The following is a 23,887-nucleotide window of genomic DNA, read 5'->3' as shown; positions in this document are numbered from 1 at the left end:
GATTTTGCTAGACAGTCTGGTACGTATCATCACAAACCATGGCCAAGCCCTGCCTACTTTCACAGAGAGGGCATTTGAGTGACACTTACAAAAACACCCAAGCACATACTTTTTCAGGAGCATGCTGGGAAAATATGGAAGAATGTCTTGTTTGCCCAATGCTGTTTTAAACAAAATTCTTGAAAAACTTTTTGAGACAAAATGTGGATTGTTTTTATAACCAGTTATTATATATTGCAACATCAAGATTCTGAAGATTGTGGCCAGAAAAGTGTACAAAATGTTGAGATATGTTGAGGAAGCACAATATTATAATGTGTGGACTATTTTTTCTCAAGACTTACATTCACTCCAATCTGTTTGGTGTTGGATACTTTTACTGTTCAAATTCCTTATAGAAAATTCACACAAACTTCATATAATCACATGATTCACATTGTTTACCTTGCACATGGCTTTTAGACACCTTAAGTTACACAATAGTAGTATATAAGTTGTGTTTTTTTTTCATTTGCTTGCATTCTGTTGATTGAAAACATGGGCCAATGACAGTGAGTATGCAAATAATCTGCAAATGCAACTTACTTGTGACATAGAACAAAGCTGTGATTTTGAATTTCTTGTCACTCCAGGTTTCTTGTCACTTTTTTTTTTTTTTTTTTTTGAAGTATTGGTGCAACATCTTACTATGGTGTAAAAACTGCTCAAATCTTTCCAATTTCCAACTTTGGCTATATAAGGGATACCTGAGAACCACACTTTTTATTTGTGGTTTCTGCTTTTTTTTTAAGATAAAGCAGCAGTCAGAGCAACCACAAATAAAATGGCAGAAAAACCAATTCACTGAAGGGGAAAGGACACAGGACATGAAAGTCACATCTGGTATCTGTTTCTGGTAGTTACCTGACTTTTTTTTTTTAAATTTGACCTGTGAAGAGTGTGGTCTCTTTGGTCAGTAAAAAAATGAAGTGCTGCTAATTATTAAGTAGCACTCATACCAGACACCAGATGCTCACACCTCGCTGTTTTTTTTCTTACTGCTGCTTGGCATACATCTGAAAAAAAAAGCCATCTCATCCATAGACATATGCTAGGATTTTCTTGTTAGCTTGTTAGCAAACTGTCTTTCTTTTGTATTGTTTTTCTAGCTTGATGTTTCAACACAGATAGGCCCATGTGATCATACATGATAATCACGGCAAGGACACACTGTGTGTGTGACAGATGGGAGTTTAGAAATTTACATTACACAGCTGGAGCGAGGTTCCTCACTCGAATTCCTTGGCACACTGGCAGTCGCCCTGAGCTGGGTTTGATCCTACTGTGGATCTCTATTTGCCCTCATTCCCTAACGCTCACGTTTCTTTCTCTGTTTGTCTCTTTTTATTGTGTTTGGGTACATCAATCAGATGTCACACTATCACTACCTTCACCTAGCTTTGTCAGTGTCAGATGTGATGTAAGAGATTTGGCACAGAACCCGTGATACTAATCATTCCATCACTCCAACAGCAATTATTCACAACGTGCCATAGCCGCAAAAGTAGGTCTTGACGGTGTGTGTAGTAACACAGGTGATGGAGGGGGGAATCATCTGAAGTAGTACAATAAGAAATGCCTTGTGTATTTATATACCATCTCTACCCATCAGTATTGGGTCTGTCTTCAGTAAATGGCTGGAAAGTGTTTTCACTCCTTGACAAATGTGTCTCTCTGAATCAAGATGGAATCTTTTTCAAACAAAAAACAGAGATTTGTATCAGGCATCACTGGCACTGGAACCTTGCTGTGTAAAGATGCTTTCCTCCATTTGAGCGATGAGATTTATAGGAACAAAGTGTCAGCTGAAATTATTTCTGTAAGTGAGATAAAACTGAAAACTAGATAGCATCATCCTTCATCACAACAGCATTGGGTCACTGCGCTCCTTATTTTGACCTGTGAGATATCTAAAAAGGATGCCGTCTCCCTCGGTGTGTATGAGAGCGAGAGAGTGTTCTGTGTTTAAGTTTGCCCACAGAATGGCAGCTATGCTGCTGGCCTACATCGCGCTGACCTCGTTTCTCTGATGTACAGTACGTTCGGAGGAGTTGATGAAATTTCGCCTACAAAAATGCCCAAGAAGACCAAAACTGAGCATCAACCCTGGTGACATTTTATTTGGTGATTTTTAATGTGTTCTGTTCCTTACGTCATATCAGTTTTTGTCTCTATTTTTGGCAGCATCACTTTGTAAATCAGGGTTCAGCCTTAAGATCTGGGATTTAAATATAACTGAAATAAAATACAATAAAATATGAGTTTGATTTACCCAAAGCAACAGTTACATAATCCTGAAATAGTAAATAAATAAATAAATAAATAAATTCATTGTACTTTAGCTTTTCTGAAGTTGTATATCTGTTGTATTATTTATTTATTTATTTATTTATTTATTCAGTTCATTTATTTTGAATTTTAGATTTAATTGTATATTATTTACAACTGAAATAATATTTAATTTTAAGCTACAGTTCCCTGCTTTACCCAGTTCCTTATTACTTATATTATCTTAGTTTAATCACTCACTTATTTTATAGTTACATTATTATTGTTTTGAGAAAGATTTATTCTTAGAATTTATTTGACAAGAGAACAGTGGTAATTCGAACACTTTCTCTAAAAGGTAGAGTCATCCCAGAATGTGAAACTCATGGTGACCATGTTGGTCATGTAGTAATGGAAATCATTAATGATCAAATTTACAGTCATATACAAGTTACATAAAATTGCATCAAGTTGCATAAAATGCTCTATTTATAGTCAAATGACTGATGTTTACTCTAAGCCCAATCGAGCTGTTGTCTTAAACCCTGCAGTAGCCTGCCATCCAGTGGTCTTCATGGAGAATAATCCACCCAAGATTATGTAAAAATGACAACTCACACCAACAAAGAAGTCACAGAGCTAAAAGCCCTCATAGCAGCCATCTTGAAGCTGAATCACTTTCTTCCTAAGCACAAAACAAATGTTTTATTACGGTATTAATGAGACAGATAATGTTTTTTAATGATTTGCACAGTGCTGGTACCAAAACTGGTAGCTATAAACTTTCCTTAACTGTTAACTACATTGGCCCTGGAAATAGACTTCAGACACAATGTACTTTTACTTGGAGCAATAAAAACACTCTACGTAATTATGTTATTTGGTGCAAAAAAAAAACAAAAAAAACCTTGTTTGGTAGTTTCCAATATAAAACTATTTCAAGCCTACATCATAGTTTATGTAGATGTTTTCCCTAGTTGGAGACAGAAATCTACAGCTTCTTCTCATCTCAGATAATCTGCACATCCAGAGATGACGACACAGAAATTATGCACCAGGTCACATGACAGCGATCAAGGAACTGCCCTTTGTGTCGCAGTCTTCCATGAAATGGACTGTACCACAATCCTGTTATTTCTGCCAGTTAGAAGGAAAGGCTAATAATGAAAATTCATTGACACATGGCTCTAAATTTGTATGTATAAAAATGTCGTAATTTTCCTGTTAGAAAAGTTTTCTTGATAGTTTTTCCAATATTTCAAGCATTAAAAACAATTTAGCTGCTAAAGTCAAACCAAAAATGTTTTTCTCAATACATTTTTGCCTAAAATCCTCCTTTTATGATACTTTTTGTTCTTTTTTGAATTAAAAAAAATGCTTGTTTGTAAAATCTCCAATCTCAAGACTGAGTAATACACATATTATATGCTGTGCATATGGGCTGTATGTTAAATGTTCTAATGCTCGTTTGTCAAGTTAAATCCCAGTTATATTTGGTGAAAGTAAAGAGTTTATGATACTTTTTCAACACGGTTGTACTGGTTACTTTTTCAGAGTTGTGTAGCTTCTAAAGCTTGTAAAGCAATAATGCTAGACATCTGCAACATGGTCCAAAATACACAAAATACATTTATTGAGCAATGTAATGCAGGCGTGAATTTTTGAACATGTGCACTTCCGCTGAACACAAAACAGCACTTTGTGGATTCCTGAATGAGAGCCTGGAAGAAAGACAGGAGACAGAGTCCAGGGGAATTGGCCAGAGGGGACAGGACGTTTAGAAGCACTTCCTGTGGACGATGGAGGGTCCGGCTTCATCATACTCGTCCTTGCTGATCCACATCTGCTGGAAGGTGGAGAGTGAAGCCAAGATGGAGCCTCCGATCCATACGGAGTACTTCCTCTCAGGAGGGGCGATCATCTGTACAGGAGCATCAGTGGTATCATCAGAAACCGGAGCATCTTAGCGCATGCTCACATTTGCTTGGGCACTTTTTGAAAAATAAGCTTAGGACAGAATATAAAATGATCTTTTTGTCTATAAAAAAGCAAGAACTTAATGAAAACAATGTAACTGTGTGTATGTACTGTATATGTATACAAAAGTGTATGCCAAATAATTAAAAGCATATATAAAATAATATGTATAATCAAATAAATAATTTTTTTTAAAATTCTGTATTAAGGAAATAATCTGCATTATGCTTTAAAATGAGAACTACAAGATTTGACATTTGACATTATTCTCCATTAGAAGGAAAAAATGTCCCAGATAAAAAAAAAATGTCCTCATAAAGGTCAGAGATAAAAATGGGGAAAGGATACCATACATCACTGACATAACCCACTGATCATAACTGTAGATCTTACCTTGATCTTCATGGTGCTGGGGGCGAGTGCTGTGATCTCCTTCTGCATCCTGTCACCAATACCTGGGTACATGGTGGTGCCGCCGGACAGCACGTTGTTGGCGTACAGGTCCTTACGGATGTCGATGTCACACTTCATGATGCCGTTGTAGGTGGTTTCATGGATGCCAGCCGACTCCATGCCTACAGATAGACAGCGGAGTGACAGTGTGAAAGTGTGTATGTACAAAGCCAAATCTAAAGTGCAGAACTATCAAGTCCATTAAGATTTATAGTGTTGAACACATACAGTTTGACTTAACATCTAGAGTATTTGACGGTAGGTGTTAAGTACTGTAATGCTGTATGTGTATATGTATGTGCAGTCTTAGAAAAAAAAATCTTTCAAGAATTCTTTAGGTAGTTAATGGCAGGGCCATTTTGTAAAAATGGATTATCTGGGATAAGCCCTCTGTCTCTTTGAAGGAAAAAGAATTTGGCACCCATATCATTTATTATATTATTTGCTGTTAATAAATGTCTTAAAAGGAATCTTCTTAAACTTTTGTGGAACCAAAAACACCAACACCAACGAGATGTAAGTAAAAATACACAGAATAGTATGAATAAGCAAAGCTGGGGCTGATTTCTCTCTAGCCCAGACTGTAGATTGATGCAGCCTATCAGCGACAGTCGTGTCAGGTGATTATGTGTAGTGAAACACCACATTAGATTTCCTGTGTACTAGCGATGAATAATTCAAGCCTACTGTGCTGTACAAGCCGTCACTTATTATGGTTTCTTATCTCCTGGTAAAGGAGTTCTACCAGGAGATATCGCTCAGTTGGAGGGGTCTACATAGAATCTTCAAGAAGTTCCCCAAAGGTTTCCCTCCAAAGAAAATTTTTATTTAGATTAAATAAATTTTATTATTATTATTATTATTATCAGTTAGAAATATTTACATGAATTTCAGAATTTCTTAGTATTTGGTATTTCCCCCTTTTGCTATAATGACAGCGTATTTGAGCTGGCATGGACTCCACAGGTTCGATCTGAACACATGTTAATAGAATGGATAGGACTTGAAAAAATTTGACCTTTTGTGCAGTCAACATGGTCAATATGACAAATTTGCGTACATTTAAATAGGGACTTATAAATAGTGCAGAATCTTGAATATTAAATTTTCAAGATATTGAAGATTTACTTTCTTTGCTTTAAATATTTCAAAATTCTACAACTTTCTGTTTATTTCCAATTTTAAATGAAAAAAAGAGAAAAATCCCAGCTTTTCAATGTGGTCTCAGACTTTTGGACCCCACTGTATGTTCTATGCATTAGGGTCATATAACTAATCAGTGGCTGTGAATGCATTCGCTTTCACAAACACTAGCTTTCCTTCAGCAAAGCAACAACAGAAGTTTGAAGTGTTAATTAAACGGGGAAATGAGCACACCTCCAGCTCTCTCGCATGAGCTGACAAAGATTGATGTTTGGATTCAGGAAGACCAGAGAACGTCTGACCCTTAAATAGATCCTGAGCCTCTGGTTATATGGCACCGCTGTGAATGAACTGCCATCAAAAGGTAATCTGTCACCCAGATCTGTCTTGCTGAGATGTCTACAGCTTTTAAGGTGCTTTTAAGGTTTAAAAAAAACCTTTATACTTGCTTGAGTTGGAAAAATAAAGCAGTTTTAGTCAATAGAACGGTGGGTGTAAATGGTGATGGAAGAGGTGAAACAATGATGGCTATATGATATTGTTCTTACATTGTATGCAAGTTAAATTCAATATTTAGATGGAAACAGTGTAAGTGTGTAATTGTCAGCACATGAGACCAGCCTGTGTAAAACTATGTGCCTACCCTGGGACTTTAATCGCATTGCACACACTCGGTCCAGCAAGTTGTTTGAGAATTATTAATGACATGAATTTTTCATCAGCTGAGTTCGAGCTTTGTGTGTGAGAGTTATCATGTCTGTATTTCAGTGATCCCTCTGAGAGTAAAAGAGGGCTACGGGGCAAATAATAATCGCCTGATAATATAGGCTAATCATATTCACGTATTATAAAATTCATTGTCATCATGCATTCATACATAGTTACACTTTTTTGTTGTGTTTTGTGACAGAAAGACCATTTTTTCAGTATAAAACTCTATCCACTTAGCTTTATTTTCTCTACTGAACATTATAAATATATGAAAACATATTCATTTTTGCAACCCATTTAGAAATTTGGAAAAAGTAACCTGTATTTGTAAATCCGAACCAGAAAAGTGATGTTAGTGCCTGTGCCATGATTATTTCTTATTTTCATTCCCATCTGTTTAGTGTCTATGTTCATAAATATTGTTAATAATATTGTTATAATCTTTTGTGTGTGTGTGTGTGTGTGTGTGTGTGTAAAGTGACACACTGACCGATGAATGAAGGCTGGAAGAGCGTCTCGGGACAGCGGAAACGCTCGTTGCCGATGGTGATGACCTGACCGTCTGGCAGCTCATAGGACTTCTCCAGAGAGGAAGAGGAGGCAGCCGTGGCCATCTCGTTCTCAAAGTCCAGGGCCACATAGCACAGCTTCTCCTTAATGTCACGCACAATCTCTCTCTCAGCTGTGGAGGAGAGTAAACATGGATAAATGTATATGCATTATCACTGAATGCAGTGAATGCAGGGCTACTAATATTCATACAGGTACAGTAGTATTTGCTCATTGCATATTGAACTGTAGCTAGGAGGATATTACTGTATAGCGGAAGTCTATTTCACTAAAACACTTCCTCAAACCACATTCAGCTCTTCAGTAATGTCACTCAGATTTGCTGAAAAGCTTTAGGACATTGGGTCTCAACATGGGGTCCATGAAGCTTTGCCAGGGTCCATGATTTTTTTTTTTTTTGGACTAGTCCCATGATTTTAATGAGTGTAATCCAAACCTCAGTGACTCCAAAAATGTAAGCCTATAAATACTGTCAACTTGGATGTAATGGGTGAAAGTTTGGACAAGGGGTGTGTTTGTGGGTGTGTGTATGATAGTGTGTAAGCAGCACCTGTAGTGACGAAGGAGTAGCCTCTCTCAGTGAGGATCTTCATGAGGTAGTCGGTGAGGTCTCTGCCGGCCAGATCCAGCCTCATGATGGCATGGGGAAGAGCGTAACCCTCGTAAACCGGCACGTTGTGGGTCACACCATCACCAGCGTCTAGAACAATGCCTGTACACACACAGAATCACACAGAGAGAGAGAGAGAGAGAGAGAGAGTGAGACTGATTAACATATATTATCCTGAGAATTTAGCTAATTATTATTATTATTATTATTATTACTATTATTATTATTACACAAAGTTAATCAAAATAAATTCCAGTAATATGATACAACAAATATAAATGCAAAAAAAATTTTTGTTGTGGAGTCACATGATATAGTTCCAAATTATTTTTTTTCCATTATTAATTTTATAATAATGCCTTATTCTGCTATAAAGCAAATTCTTTAGAGAAATAAATTTGTAGGGAATGTACATTTTTAAATTTTGTCCAAAAATATGTCTACTGAAGCATGTGCAGTTTGTTTTTGTGCTTTCACATGTTATATATTGCAGTATTATGTACAGCTCAATGCTTCAGAGTCACACACTACTCTGTGTAAAGTTCAGTACTGTTCCTTAAAGTCTAGTTTTAAGTTCTTTATCCGCTTCTCATGAGAAGTGAGAAGAGTCGACTGCTGCTGAATTATTAAAGGAACATTCCTGACAAAATCCATCACTTAAAATATAAGCTGTTCATCAGGAAGCTTTAATGTCAGTGAGAACAGAAAAGCAGGGAGTTTGGTGTGGAATCGTGTTCTGACCTGTGGTACGGCCGGAGGCGTAGAGGGACAGCACGGCCTGGATGGCCACGTACATAGCGGGAACGTTGAAGGTCTCAAACATGATCTGAAATCATACAAAACTTATGTAATGAGCAACAGCTTTCATGAGCAAATGTGAGTCTAGTTTAAATGTTAAAGGGGCAGTTTGTAATTACAGAGCCCTCTGCTGCCTGTGCAGTGACGTACAGTTGTAACGAAAATACTGTCAAAATTTCCTAACCAAACCTAAATCAACACTATCCTGACACTTTTCAAGTCCATTAGAGCCATCAGGGTGGCTAGCATCAGCTTAGTATGTTAGGCTAGTGTTTCATATTTAAGAAATAAAACACTTTGGGACATGCTGTTGTAGAAAAATAATCAACTTTTCCAATATTTTCCCCAAATTTTCCAATAATAGCACTTTCTGAAGTGTTTTATTCTGAAGCAATTTGACAACGATTACAATTTTTTTGTTCAATAAAAATAAAATAACTTCAAACTTTTTATCCGTTTATAGTTACAGGGACATCCACAACAGAAGTTCGCTCCTGCTATTATTAGCTCCTCGTATAGCTGCTATACAGTTGTTTCCTCATCAGACTTTTGACGTTTATAAGATTTTTTATATTTGCAGACTTTCTTGTTAATTAGAAAGCACAAAACCCTCTGTCTTGAAGACTTACTGACAGTTACAAAGCGGTGACACTGGAGACTCCTTCCATAACTGTTACATAAATGTCTCCGAACAGATTGTTTCATTATATAAACTCTGCATTTTTCTTTAAATAACAACAGTTTTTAAATCTATTTCTTATTAGTTTTAGATTATGTGGCTTGTCTGCCATAGAAGTCCATGTGCAAGTTTACGCTATAGAAACTGTAACGTATTAGAAGAAGCGCAAGAATATAAATCTGTGATTAATATAAAATGCTGTTGTAGAAAATTCAAATGCTGTTATAACATTACTCAACATCTTACAGCCAATCAGATTTGAGAATTGAACCTCACTGTGGTAAAAAATGCCTTTTAAATAAGTCTTAAGTAGCACCAGGCTCAGAAAAATGTATTATAAATGTCCTTAATAAATAAGCAACACTAAGAGGCATTTGTGTCCCTGCTTTGAGATGTTAGTTAGATGCTCTTCATCCCTCTAACAGCTCTGTCTCGCTATACTCACTTGGATGAAATATAAATGTAAAAAGGTGCCATTCTGAATGGCGCACCTGAGTCATCTTCTCCCTGTTGGCTTTGGGGTTGAGTGGAGCCTCAGTCAGGAGGACGGGGTGTTCCTCAGGAGCCACACGCAGCTCGTTGTAGAAGGTGTGGTGCCAGATCTAAAGTTCATCAGAACTCTTTCATTAGCACTCATTATTATTCAGCAGAATTCATTATGAAGCGCTCAATCATGCAGCTCTGTCATACATCTTCATGCCATCTGCGTGTCACAGAGTCTCGTACCTTCTCCATATCGTCCCAGTTGGTGATGATGCCGTGCTCGATGGGGTATTTGAGGGTGAGGATGCCTCTCTTGCTCTGGGCCTCATCTCCTACGTAGCTGTCTTTCTGACCCATACCCACCATCACACCCTAGAAGGAAGATAACAGCCAGTTAGCCACTCCACAGCCTTTCATTTTACTTATTTCTGTTTTCTTCATGCTGTAAAACATTACACACAAGAGTATGTCGTGCAACTTATAGAAGTATTAATAAATCAGGTTCTCAGCAAGTTTCATCCATCCCATTCACAAATGCAGTCAATCAACCAAGATCCATTTCATGTCTGATGTTTGCTTCTTTACTTTTACACTATGAGGCTAATGGTGCTAATGAGCAATGTAAAATGATAGCCTCCAGTTTAGCATTGCACAAATGACTGGCAAAATTCAAACCATGTTGATTTGTTTAGCATAGTGGCGGAGTATGTCTTCTTGTATGAAGCCACTCTGATGGTACATATTTTTTAAAATGGCCACGAATTATGTTTCTCAAGATCGATATCATGGCCACAAAATTCTTAAGTTGTGGTAAGTATTGTATTTTAAAAAATGAGTGAGAAACTGAGCATAGAAATCATCTGAATCAGACTATTATGGCAAAAGGAGCGTAAGCATGGAGATGACTGATATTTTTACACTTTACTTTGATCTTGAATGATTGCTCATATCACCATAAGTGAATTTTCAACAAACTTTTTCACCCGTTTCTTCCAAATAATTACCTGGAGGCCATGTGTTTAGTATGATGTTATCACAAGATAATAATTTTTGGTTATAAGGTGCATAAATTTTGGTCTCAAAATATTAGGTTGTGGCTTCAATATATTAAATCATGGCTATGCTTTATTAAAAATTAACCACCATGTCACCTCAGCAGCTCTGTAATTTTGAGAAATTTCTGATGATTTGCAAGTCGTTCTCATGGTGCATAAAGTGGTAGCTTAATGTTAGTTACTTGCAAGCACAAAACTAAATAAGCATGTCTTTGCTGAAGAAGATATTGTATACATTTAATTTTTTGTTAAACTATTCCTTTAAATGGAATTATTTTGTATTTCCTTCCCAGAGACTTTACACCCTCATAGTATTAAGTATGGTTTGTATTGACTAGACAGACCAGGCTTGTAGACCACTTAGTGTGTAAGTGTGTAAGAGCGTATAAGAGTGTGTGTGAACAGGATTACCTGGTGGCGAGGACGGCCCACGATGGAGGGAAACACAGCTCGGGGAGCGTCATCTCCAGCAAACCCTGCCTTCACCAGACCTGAGCCATTATCACACACCAGAGCTGTGGTCTCTTCCTCGTCGCACATGATTGCTCACACTTCCAATGTAACACACACACAATTTATAATTTGTATAAAACTGTAATAACTGTAAAACAATTATTTTGTTTGCCTTGGATAATAAAGAAAACAGACTTTTGTCCTGTTTGATAACAATGTTGACCTTGTCCTGACCCCATATCAATTGTCAGTCTGACAATTTATTCCTTTAACTCCTTAAAGTCTCGTTTCATCATTCAGAAATTCATCCTAAAGCATATTATTCAGTAACTATTATTAATTATTTAGTTACTACAATGTAACAAATAAAAGCTTTGTGTAGTTATAAGTGAGAGGAATTGAGCATGAAAAATTGAATATGTAAAGCTAATAAACACTTCACAAAGCTTTACTGATAAAAGTCATAAAACAAGCTGAGCTAATATAATTTTTTTTTTTTTTTTGATATTCAGTGTGTATTCGCTATACAAGGTAGATTGTTAATTCATGCATACACACTCATGTATCCATCTTCCCTGGGCCAGCATAGCGGAACAAACCATTAGCATAATAAGAATATCTCATAGACTCACCTAGGAGACTTAGACAAAGAGGCCTGGAACGCCGACTCCCTTGAGAGAGAGGGTTTGAATCAGAGAGAGAGTGAGCCTGCTGTTCACCTCCTCCCTCTATTTAAACCCAACAATGCAGCCGAGCCATCGCACGGCCGCCGGACCTTATGCCTTTTTAGGACACGATGCACCCCAGCCACACACCCACGTGCACAAAGGTAGACTGTCCTCGGTGTCCCAGGAATTCTGGAATCCATCCCACAACAGCGGCTGTCCATGGGCATTTAATATTAGAAGGTAATTTATTGCCCTGTAGGACAGTGAGGCCTACAAAAAAGAGGTGGACAGTGCGCTGGTAGAGAATGGCATGCCGGTATCTGCTATAAATAAAGCAATGGGCAATGGTCATAATGGTGATGTGACCGTTTGTCTGACGACTGTTGACTGTTCAGGCATTCCAACACGGGTACGAGTGCGACCTCAGCCAGCAGGCCTTCAAAGGAAATTTTTCAACACGGGTACAATGGGTGTGGAGAATACGCCAACAAGCCAGGTCTATTTTCTACAGAGCAGAAGGGGAGGATCTCACACAGGAAGTAACCGGCTTACGAATGACAAATCAAGACAGTTTCGAGCTGGGATAGTAACTATATGAGGGCATAAACTCATACACACACTCCATTTGGCAATCGGAAGCTTCAGTCTTCTCATGTTCATTTTATATCAATATTTTAAAGAGGGGTTTTTTTCTGATATCAGTTTCTGATAGAATTCTAATAGCAATATTCTGTTAATTTCACTTGGCCTCTGTTTTTCCATAGATCCTCAGAGAAAATGGTACTAACCAGCATTTTTCCTTGTCACTGGTATGGTACCCTCAAGGGTAAATCTTTAGTAACTTCAGTGTGTATCTTTCATGGACTAGTGGTCCTTAAGGTTCAGTTATGTACCTGAATCATTTATTCTGTACACTACAGTCACATTACCATGTAAAAGATACAGATTAAAGGTACAAAAGGGTACAATGTCAGTGACAAGGAAAGGAAAGTTTATTACCTTTTTTATATTGGATTAGATTATTTAAATTATTTTGTGTTAACTAGAGGGGTGCCCTATTTGAATCTTTTTAAAACATTTTTTCCTAATCTTCTTATAAAGTTATCAGGTTGCTTTTAGATGTCTAGACTCAGATCTTTTTAAAGCTGCTTTGTAAAAACCACCGGGGTATGAATAAATTAAGATTGAAAATGAAATTAAAATTTAAAAAAAGCATAAAAAAACATAAAACTATTAAAACATGCATAGACCAAACACAGACAATATAATGACAAATATTTAATGCTTAATAGATAGATAGATAGATAGATAGATAAACAAATGGATTAAAGTTTGATTAAAATGCCAAGCCAAGCGCATAAATAGAAAAACAGAGCTAGCTAAAATGTTTGCATAAGCCAGGGATTTGCACATCTTCATGACCTTTCACTAGGAAAGAAAACTGTAAAGGGTCAAACATTTGACATTTTTTCTCCTTTACATTTGTGATCTTTGACCAAACTCCACTCCTCATGTCTTTTTAAGGGGCTTCAGAGCCCCAGGGCACACCCTCACCACACACACACAAACACAAACACACACACACTTAACCTTAAGCAAACAAGCAAGCCCTATTCTATTAGGATTCCCCTGTCGCCACTGAGTCATGTGACCAGCTTTTTGGTGTCACTGCAATTGTCCCATAGCTCACATTCTTCTTCACTAAACTTAGAAACAGCTCCTCCATTCTCAGTGGCTGCAGTAGTACATAGTAATGGGGCAGAACTGAAGGTTTATATATGGAAGAGGACGAGTTAGTGTGAGGTTTACAGTCGAACGGGTTCACTCAGTGTGATGGTAAATCACTGAAACACTAGTGTTTAATCACAATGTTCAGTATTCAACTGTACTGTTCTTTACAGAAAAGTGGGAAACAGTTAAACGCGGGCCAGCGCATGAAGCCCAATGGGAATAAAAATGATCTCGATGTTTCAGTACAAGGGCTCGTAATCATCTCAGAGTAGGAAATCGGTGATGGCTGCTGATTCTATTCTCACACATGGGGGCGAAAGTAATTTTCTAAATTTGTAATACAGAAGAGGCTTCATAACGGCACAAAACTTCAGGAGAGTTCCAGGAAGACTTTTCAGATTGATGGCAGTTAAATGCAGAGCACACACAGAGAAATGTTCTGGGATGATGATAATATGGTGTTTAGTGACCATTTGTAGAAATTTAAATCATTTTTGAAACAGATCTTGTGCAAGACATGATTTTACACAGCTCAGTGGAGGTTAGAGTCTTTCTCACACTGCAGTTCTTAAAAATAAGGAAAGGTGCAACAGCGTAATGTGATTTGAGATCATTCACTAGAGACCAATCAAACACTGTTAGCAAGTCCACTTTACATCATTCACACATTTATTTCACTAATGAGTATAATGAAGTGAAGTGAAGTGTGGCCAAGTATGGTGACCAATTTGTGCTCTGCATTTAACCCATCCAAGTGCACACACACAGTAGTGAACACACACCTGGAGCAGTGGGCAGCCTTTTTTGCTGCGGCGCCCGGGCAGCAATTGGGGTTCGGTGCCTTGCTCAAGGGTCCCACCTCAGTCGTGGTATTGAGGGTGGAAGAGAGCGCTGGTCATTCACTCCCCCCACCTACAATCCCTGCCAGACCCGAGACTCAAACCCACAACCTTCAGGTTCACCTTCGGGTTACACGTCCGAGGCTCTATCCATTAGGCCACGACTGCCCCATGAGTTACAGTCATGTTTCTGCCCAGTTTCAAACCGGGGACCTTTCGCATGTGAGGCAAACATGATAACCACTACACTACAGAAACAGGAGGACTCTCTCTCTCTCTCTCTCTCTCTCTCTCTCTCTCCTCTCTCTCTCTCTCTCTCTCTCTCTCTCTCTCTCTCTCTCTCTCTCTCTCTCTCTCTCTCTCTCTCTCTCTCTCTCTCTCTCTCTCTCTCTCTCTCCCCCCCCCCCCCCCCCCCCCCCCCCTCTCTCTCTCATAATTTCTTCAGTACACACCTTCAAGAGACAACAAAGAAATAAGTTCATGTAATTCATGTGATGCATAATAATAATAATAATAATAATCATACACATATTCATAATATTAAAATATTATATACATATTACTATCAATAAATAACACAATTTCTCACTTATAAACCTTTTCACTGAAAGTAAGCCTAAAGTTGATCATGTAACTCATAGGTCCTAATTTGAGCTGTAATTTATTCATAATAACACTTTTATTCTGGTTTTTATGAGTAATTCTGAGAGGCTTGACAAAAATTGGCCCAGGTTTATAGGAGCATTGAGTGTATGTGAGTAAAGAACACCTTAACATGTAATTTTTGACTATTGACATTAATTTGTGCAGAATAAAGAAAATGTTAATATTAATATTAATGTTAACATGGTCTAGGAAAATTGTTGCATCTTTACTCTTTAAAAAATTTCAGGCCTGTGCATAAACAGTTTGGATCATTTTCAAATAGCTAGCTAGCTAGTTAAGTGCTAGTAAGCTCATTTGCATTTGTCAGAGGTAGAGTGGGATTTCAGTACCTGAGTCAGGAACTTGCTTTGTATTATTGTCAGCAATTTATTTAACAGTAGCTAAACGTGTCTAATTAGAAAATAACATTCAAAGATTTGCTCATTGGCACACAGCTAAGTGATAGTAAACTAGCTGCAATGGTCACATGCATATCCTCAGTGATTCATTAAACCATATACAAAGCTGCCGAAAATACACTATAACAACTTAAATTTTCCTTATTAGTAACTTAAAATAAAAAAATTAAAAGTTGATAAAAACCAGCTAACATGTCTATATTGATAGATCTAAAGTAAATGCCTCTATAAACTTATGTAAAGTGATATTTAACTTACTGTTGATGGCGTAAGCAGCCATGCTGATATGATGTCATATGCTGAACTTGTGGTTGATGAGATCTTACCCATTTTCCGAGTAGGAATAGGTGACACTTTCTTTGGGTTTTCCTGGTTAGTGTTACGAGCTTTAGCTGAATACAGCATGTCTATGCCTGTGACAAATGCAAGCTAGTTTACTAGCAGTTATCTAACTTAGCTAACATTAGTAAACTAGCTAGTCAGCTAAGCATAGTGGTTTTGGGACTAAGTTGTCGGGTACCATATTGTCCTCTAAAAACTGCCATCTTGGACAAGCCACTGACCCAAACACAACATGAGCTCATAACACACCCTGAAGTGTATACGTACATATAGCTTATAAAATTTTTTTAAAAAGTATATACTATAAACTAAAAAAAAACAAAAACTAAATCTATATACTAAGCTATATAATTAAAAAAGTTACTTTTGATCTTGCTAAGAAATTTGACCCAATTGGCATCAATCATACAAGGGTAACTGACAAATCATTTTTTAAAATTTATTTACTTGTTTGTTTGTTTGTTTGTTTTTATCTGAGATACTTTAAGAAAACAGTATACCTGCTCTGGAATTTAACAGAAATCCCTGCTTTTTGCACTTAGTCCTCTGAGACACTTTATCTAGCTTTTCTTTTAGTTTCAACCATCGTTTCCTAAATTAGTCCTCAAATAAGTAAATTTGTTAGATAAATTTGTTGGATGTAGAAAAATGTAGAAAGAGTAGCAACAATCAACCAATTTAGCAAATTCACATTAGTCAGTCTGTGTCCAGAATAAGTTAATAGATTTAAATTGTGTACTAATAGTGGCTTGACATTAAAGAAATGTGGAAACTAGGGCAATTCCTTAAAAGAAGGTGGGTTACATGGCTTACAGCATGCTAATGCTAATAAAATGTAAGCTAGGCAGTTCTCACATGAGGTAAAAGAAAGAAAAAAAAAAACAACCCTGAGTAAACACTACAAGAAGAGCATCTAGTCTGTTCTCATGTAGACTGTTGTTTGGACTCATGCTATGTTCCTGTCAGAGGTCATGACAGAATGATATATGAGGAGCTGAATCATGTGCAGCCAAATGAAGTACTAGGCTTAAAATTCAGCAGGATAAATTACAGAAAATGCGGTTTAGTTATGTGAGTTATTTCAAACACAAGCTGGAAGCTTCTGCATAGAGACAAGAAGCTTCATTTTAGGTTGCAGCTCCCGTAACAAACTAAGAATAAACTGAGACCTCAGTGGCAGCACACGGTTCAAGAAATGTATATAAAAAAACAGTATCTGTAACATCCCATCATTTAAAAAATGCTGCTATTTGACAGATATAAGCTGATGCTTCCAGATGTTGTGCAAGTGTGGGCGACTGATCAGCAATTTAGCTCCATAGAGTTATTATTATTATCAAAATGGGAACTGCAAGAAGCACTATTAGAGGCCCATTGGGGAAAGTACCATGCTGCCCCATTCACGGGGAGGAACAGTGGGCAGGACAGTTAATGACAGGGTTGCCAGGGTGACATTTTTTACACTAATTCTGGAAAGGTTAAAAATACTCAGCAGCCACCAAATTAAATCAAATACATTTCTGCAAATAAAGGGAAAGTGTAAGTGCAAACAGTGTGTCTATGATGTACAGAAACATTTCTATTGTAAGAAACATTTCAAAGATTGGGAGAGGTTTAGGGGGATTATGCAGTGGATAATGTCTCTACATCAGAAATGTGTGTGCATTGTGGTGATCTTGTTTCCTACACAAAGGCTGAGTTTGTTAGTTTTGGGGGTTTCATGTTGTTTTTTGAGATGTAGTTGGGCTGGAAATTTTGCTGAAACCTGTGAACCCTGGTTAATGATATTCCCTGTTCTTAAACATGACTGTATGTTGTCGACTCTCAACTGCCTGTTACAGGATTACACTAAAAATTCACTAGATTGTAGCCTATAGCATAAATCATGTGATAGCCTCTCGACTTAATTTTGCTTGAGGCTATGTGGTTATTGTTGCCGTCCTGCCTGATGTGACTCAAAAAGATGAATTTATTTTATGTGCTTGATTTAGTTTGATTGTTTGAAGAGGTAAGTTTAGTTGGCCTTCTTGTAAATATAAGTGATTTTGCAGCTTTAACCGGATGAAGCAAAATAGAATTGACATGACACTCAAATGAAATTGAAACTGAGCTGGCAGTGATTGACATGGATTCAGTGCTAGCTTGGTGGTTAAATGGAAGGCTGTGGCTTCAACTCCAAGGACTATCTGAAGGTATTCTTGGGTCCTTGCTTATGGCCCTTTACATTTATTCATTTGGAAGATGCTTCTTTTCAAGAGTGACTTACAAGTCAGGTAGATTCCAAAACTAGCACAAAGAAAAACCAAAAAAAATCTCATTTACACAATTTTCCCAATTCCCTAAATATTACTGATCAGAGAAGACTTGTTTGGTTTGTGAGATTTACCTCTTTAGTTTTGCTAACAAGTAATGGAAGCCTATCTCATACAGACTATCCCTGTTGTTTTACAAAATTGTGTACAATTTTCTATGACGTCTATGAAGATCTGAACATGTGTTTGTGGAAAAGATTACTACTTGTTATCCTTTCAGGTTACAAATCCATGCAAGCTAGATGCTTTGTATTGCTAAGCCTTCAACTTTACACATTTTGTAAGTCGCTCTCAATACAAGCATCTGCTAAAAAACTAAAGGTAAAGATGCAAACACTGGACACCAGACATATCTTGCTTGATTGACTACATTTGGAGTAAGGGAAACTATAGGATACAGATGAGAGCTACAAACATTGGTCACATCATATTGGTTGTGCTACAGTAATAACAATATTGTTGTATACATATCCATAAGGTACATCAGTTTACATTAAAATGGTAGTTCAGTGGCAGAAAGAGAAACAGGCCTGGATATAAAGAACAGGCCTGGATACATATTAACACACACACTTCCCTATAAAAAGCTCTCCAAAAGGTTGAGTTAGAGGTAGTGAGTTATCTGTAAGGCAGACCAAAATGACTGCTGAGGTATCGTCTGGACTGAAGGACCAAGGTAACTTCTGGAGGTAGGGGCAGGTATAGCTCAGTATCAATACATCATAAGAGAAGCTGCATGACTGAATAACTGTTCCCAATAAGGTGGTGTATAGTAAGAAGAGGAGAACCCCAAGCACAGATCCTTGAGGTCATAACCAGTCATAACCTGATGTGACTTGGACTGCTTGTGCCTCCATGACACCCTGCAGGATCTTCCCAAGAGGTCAGACGAGATCCATCCAGGTGGAGTTTGTGTGATGCCAAGGTTGGATACAGTGGTAAGGAGAATCCAATCTAGTAGTATAACAACAGATGATTTGTTGGCAGCTCTTGGAGATTGCAAGGCATTCTTGGTGGACTGGTTGTTTCAGGTCATTCTATGAGTGGAAAGAAGACTTTTCTTGGAAGACAGTACATTCAAGTATTATTGATAAAAAAAATAGGGGAAGGTCTATAGTTCTCTAGCTGTGATTGGTTGAGTGTTGATTTCATAAGAAAAACTGTGATACTGTTACCACCTCAAAGTTGATTACTTTCCAAGAACAAGATGTCCTAAAGTATTTTAATCCTCTTATACCGCAGCAATTTGTCAACACTAATGATTATTCATTTATTAAAGAATGACACATCATACTTTTCATCCATTTGCAGTTCATGTTGGGGAACATCTGGAAAACAAGTTAGTTCCTGTTATCATTTATGTTATAGCAGCTGTAAACAGTCGTTCCCTCACGTAGCTTGGTGGTTAAATGGAAGGCTCTGTTTTTTTAACCCTCTTTTGAAGTTAATAAGACAAAAAAGTACAGTTTTTGACACTGGAGACTCTTTCCAAAGAAATTATAAATGTCGCCTTACAGAAAGCATCACCATACACCACACCAAGTCCCTATGAATTAGAAATAATAATGTATTAGAATGAATGCATTAATATAAACCTGTGATTTGAATTATAGCCAGAACTACTGTTAGAGCTGTGACCAATCAGATTCAATCATTCAGCAGAGCTGTGGTATAGAATAAATGAATGAAGTCATTTCCACATATTTATGCAGAATGTTGTGACACTTGTATCATCACACTATTGGCCATCTGTATGATTAAAAACTAAAAATATGCACAGATATCAATCAGTCGTTCCATCCCATTCTGTTAAACAAATCCCACACTACTTCACACGTACACCATCACTTAGCATGTAGCCCCAGATGAAAACAAAAGTTTCAAGCCAGTATGTTCCTTAAGTGGTTAAAGTATTAAAGAAATGAAGTTGCTTGAACTTCAACGAACTTCAATTGATGCTTTACTCATTTGGATGAAATGTTTCAGCACTATGCACATTTCAGAACAGATCTATTGCTTTAATTCGACTGCATTAGTGGAACTACTCCTTGTGTTTGTGCCAGCACCACATATGGACCATGTGCTGACTACACAACATTTGTAGAACTATGCAACAGTCAGATACTGGACAACATGCCTGTTCCAACTAACAGCAGGGGGAGGAGGCTGTGACTTCTAGGCTGTCCACTGTACCTTTACAAGAGATGTGGAAAATTGATTTTTCTCTCAAACTCTTTGACATCATATCTTTTTCCTCCAGTTGTCTCTGAACCAGCTGCTGGCACGCACATCAAGTTCGAGCAGATCCACGAGCCAGGCGTCCCTCTGTGCCCCAACCATAAACTCAGACAACGATATCTGATCTGCAAAGGAGGAAAGATTTGTTATGCTCCTTTAACATTACAGAAGCAACCAATTTGTATGCTCACACCATCATTATATGCTCTATGCTCTAGCTTGATAGCCATATGGAGGCTCATAAATCAAATCATAGTGAAATCCATGAAGGTTTTAAGAAAGGGGGATCTCACTCAAAACTTAGAAGCTGAAAACAGGGGCTTTGGGAGGGGTGTAATAATATACCATACTCAAACTCTTACACTTCCACTGCAGTATATAACTGTGTATAACTTCTGACATAAAGCAATGCAGATATTTATACATAATCATTAATGCAGAGTATGAAAGATACATCTTAAGCATCTACACTAGGACACATTGCTGCAGAATTATTTGATAACATGTCTGCATTGGAAACTCAGTGTGTGTGTGTGTGTGTGTGTGTGTGTGTGTAAAAGCAGGCTTTTTTTTTTGCTGATGCAGAAATGCCTGTACTGAGTTGCACTATTCTCCTGGCATTTTCTCTACATATAGATTACTTTGAATCAATGCAGCTGAATTGCGCATTAGAAAAACAGAACCTTCACAGCCCTTGGTTGTTACTATTTATTTATTTATTTTTTACTGTTACTGTCCCTCACAAATCCACACCTAGAAATTTAATGAAATTATTCTCTGGATCTGCCTCTTAGAAGCCACATGTGGCGGTAGCTGAAACTAATGCATCATGCACAACACTGCTTTAAATGCTAATCTGATAATTTGATCATTTAGTCATGTAATGAGAAGCATGCAATCATTTCAGAGGGATGATTACTCTTATAAGATCGACATGACACACTCTTGTTGGATATTCGAGGATATTTTATCAATTTTTTCTTATAAAAATGCATACACACTTTTCACAGTTTGACATATAAAATATACAGTATATATATATATATATATATATATATATATATATATATATATATATATATATATATATATATATATATACATACTTTTTGGCATACCTAGAAGTTCATCATTTCAAAGAGGTGGAGATAAAATAGTGCACTTATTAAATTAGGGAAACTTTATTTAATATACCATCCATGCATCCATCCATCCATTCTCTGTACTGCTTATCCTACGCAGGGTTGCGGGGAGGCTGGAGACTATCCCAGGGATCTCAGGGCACAAGGCAAGGGACACCCTGGACGGGGTGCCAGCCCATCGCAAGGCACAATCACACACACGCTTACACACTACAAACAATCTGGAAATGCCAATCAGTCTACAATGCATGTCAATGGACTGGAGGCGGAAACTGGAGTACCTGGAGGAAACCCCCGTTGCACAGGGAGAACATGCGACTTCCAGAAATTGCTTTTATCTTTCAGAAGCTTATCAAATCGATAAGCAAATCGATATATACAGTAAATTCTTATTTCTAGTTTAACCAGTAATTAGTGATTAAATAACGGTGTATTTATAATACTGACGACTCACATACACTTACCATCATTATTTAGGTCCACATGCTCAAATATCTTGTCACACACTTCATCAGGTGTCATATCTGTATTCTTTTTCTTGAGCTTGCAAATGATCTGTGAACCGTATTCAATAAGTTACCATGAACAACATCACATCTATTCATCTATTCATTTGCAAGATGCTTTTATTCAAAGCAACTTCTATTTTATTCAAATATGTCAGAGCGAAGAGCATTTCCCTTACTTTAATAATGTTCTTCACTTCATTCTTGTCCAGTTTCCCATTCTCGTCTCTGTCGTAAACTTTAAAGGACCACTTGAGACGATCCTGCAGTTTTCCTCTTAGGACGAGATGCACGGCTGCGACGAACTCCAGGAAGTCGATCATATCATCCTGTACACAGACACAAATAAGAATGAAAAGAAGAGACTCTTTATTTAACCGTAATATTCTATTCAGTTCAGACCTTTTATTTTTTCCTAAAAGTGAAATAGCAATTAAAATAACTTTCCAACAGGATATTTTTAAACTCTAGTGCATATATTTATAATAATAGAGAGATTATATTCGGCTCATTCTGACCTCATAGAAACAAGGGGGGAAAATGTGGTAAAATCACTCTTTAGATATGTCCTTTGATATATCTATCTTTAGAAAATCCTTTGCATGGTCATTTCACAAATTCCTGGGACTGGAACAAATCTGTGTCTCCGTGTGCCGTCTTCTCTTCTATTGAAAATGAAAACTTTTAGGCTAGGACTCGTAAAGACACTGAACTTTTGCTAAATAGTGACCATGCGCAAAAATTGAGTGTGAATTCCGGTAACATGAACTTATATGTAAAACTTACACAATTTCCAAAGTAATTAAAAGCAAAGTTCATCTATCTATCAGGTACATACCTGGTTCTGGTCAAACGATTGAAATATAGTCTTCATAAAAAGCGCCTCGTCCTCTGAGGAACGCTGCACACCAAAGATTCTGCAGAATTCATGGAGATGCATCGCTCCACTGGGACACTCCTTCATGAAGATGGTGTAAAGAGAGTGAATTTGAGACAGTTCCACTTCCTCGTCAGAGTCACTTTGGCCCTGACCCATGTTTAAATCTCTTCACTGAGGCACAAATGTGAGCGAGGGTCCCATCACTGATCCACAGTGTTTCTGTCAGTGTCACTCCTGCTGGACTGACCACTGCAATTTAATTTACTAAACCAAGAGGATTCCTTCCAGGCAAACTGAACTAATCCTCTTTAAGAATAAATTGCAGTGGGATTTTTAGAAAGCCTCAATTTCATTACTCTCCTGTTCCTGTGCCTAGTAGGAAGACTTCACTAATACAACAGTTCATCATCTTAAGTCATCTTTAGTCACCACAGCTTAAAACCTGTACCAGGCTTGTCCACAACAATGTCTAAAAATCACCAGAAAAAGACCTTCAACTCAGGTATTTATTGTGCCACAGTGCTGTTGAATTCTCTGATCTGATTTGTCAATAAGTGTTGATTCATTTTCTATAACAGCAGCTCTGACAGTAGTTCCGGCTACAAGGCAGAGCACATGTTTGTATTAATGCTCTCTAATTATAATTATAATTATCATTTATAGTACATCACATTAACACAGACTTATATGCTGGATTCACAAATTGCCCATTTTTTTTTTTTTACTTGATCTACTTATTTCTAACTCTTCTTTCTTATTCTGCTCTTAAGAATTTTGTAAGTGAGTTTCTTCTTAGTGAATCTTGGCCTTAAACACATTATCATTTCTATAGTAACAGCTTACATGGGCTTGTATCGCAAACGCTCCACATAATCTATGACTAATAATAAACAGATTAAAAACATGTTGTTATTTCGTGACCTTAG

General features: G+C 37.3%; 2 protein-coding genes and 1 non-coding gene across 3 annotated transcripts; all 3 read right to left on the bottom strand.

Annotated features, from left to right (window-relative positions):
* Positions 1-3,916: 3,916 nt before the first annotated feature.
* On the bottom strand, positions 3,917-12,029 carry acte1 (actin, epsilon 1). Its single transcript, XM_026946424.3, has 9 exons — positions 11,872-12,029; positions 11,198-11,337; positions 9,975-10,103; positions 9,740-9,850; positions 8,513-8,597; positions 7,712-7,873; positions 7,082-7,273; positions 4,678-4,859; positions 3,917-4,228 (listed from the first exon to the last, which is right to left on the bottom strand). Exons 2-9 carry the CDS (start codon positions 11,324-11,326, stop codon positions 4,085-4,087), a joined length of 1,134 nt encoding a protein of 377 aa, XP_026802225.1. The 5' UTR covers positions 11,327-11,337; positions 11,872-12,029; the 3' UTR covers positions 3,917-4,084.
* Positions 12,030-14,662: 2,633 nt separating this feature from the next.
* trnav-cac (transfer RNA valine (anticodon CAC)) lies at positions 14,663-14,735 on the bottom strand. Its single transcript has one exon. It is a non-coding gene; the product is annotated as a tRNA-Val (tRNA).
* A 5,519-nt stretch (positions 14,736-20,254) lies between these two features.
* On the bottom strand, positions 20,255-23,416 carry guca1g (guanylate cyclase activator 1g). The gene is made up of 4 exons (XM_026946417.3): positions 22,920-23,416; positions 22,261-22,410; positions 22,040-22,130; positions 20,255-20,558 (listed from the first exon to the last, which is right to left on the bottom strand). The coding sequence occupies exons 1-4, from the start codon at positions 23,115-23,117 to the stop codon at positions 20,437-20,439; spliced, it is 561 nt and encodes a 186-aa protein (XP_026802218.1). The 5' UTR covers positions 23,118-23,416; the 3' UTR covers positions 20,255-20,436.
* Between the last annotated feature and the right edge of the window lie 471 nt (positions 23,417-23,887).

The sequence above is a fragment of the Pangasianodon hypophthalmus genome, chromosome 7 (assembly GCF_027358585.1).
Source record: "Pangasianodon hypophthalmus isolate fPanHyp1 chromosome 7, fPanHyp1.pri, whole genome shotgun sequence".
NCBI classification, from domain to species: Eukaryota; Metazoa; Chordata; class Actinopteri; order Siluriformes; family Pangasiidae; genus Pangasianodon; species Pangasianodon hypophthalmus.
Note: the sequence above shows the minus strand (reverse complement) of the source record. Positions and strands in the feature narration are given on the sequence as shown.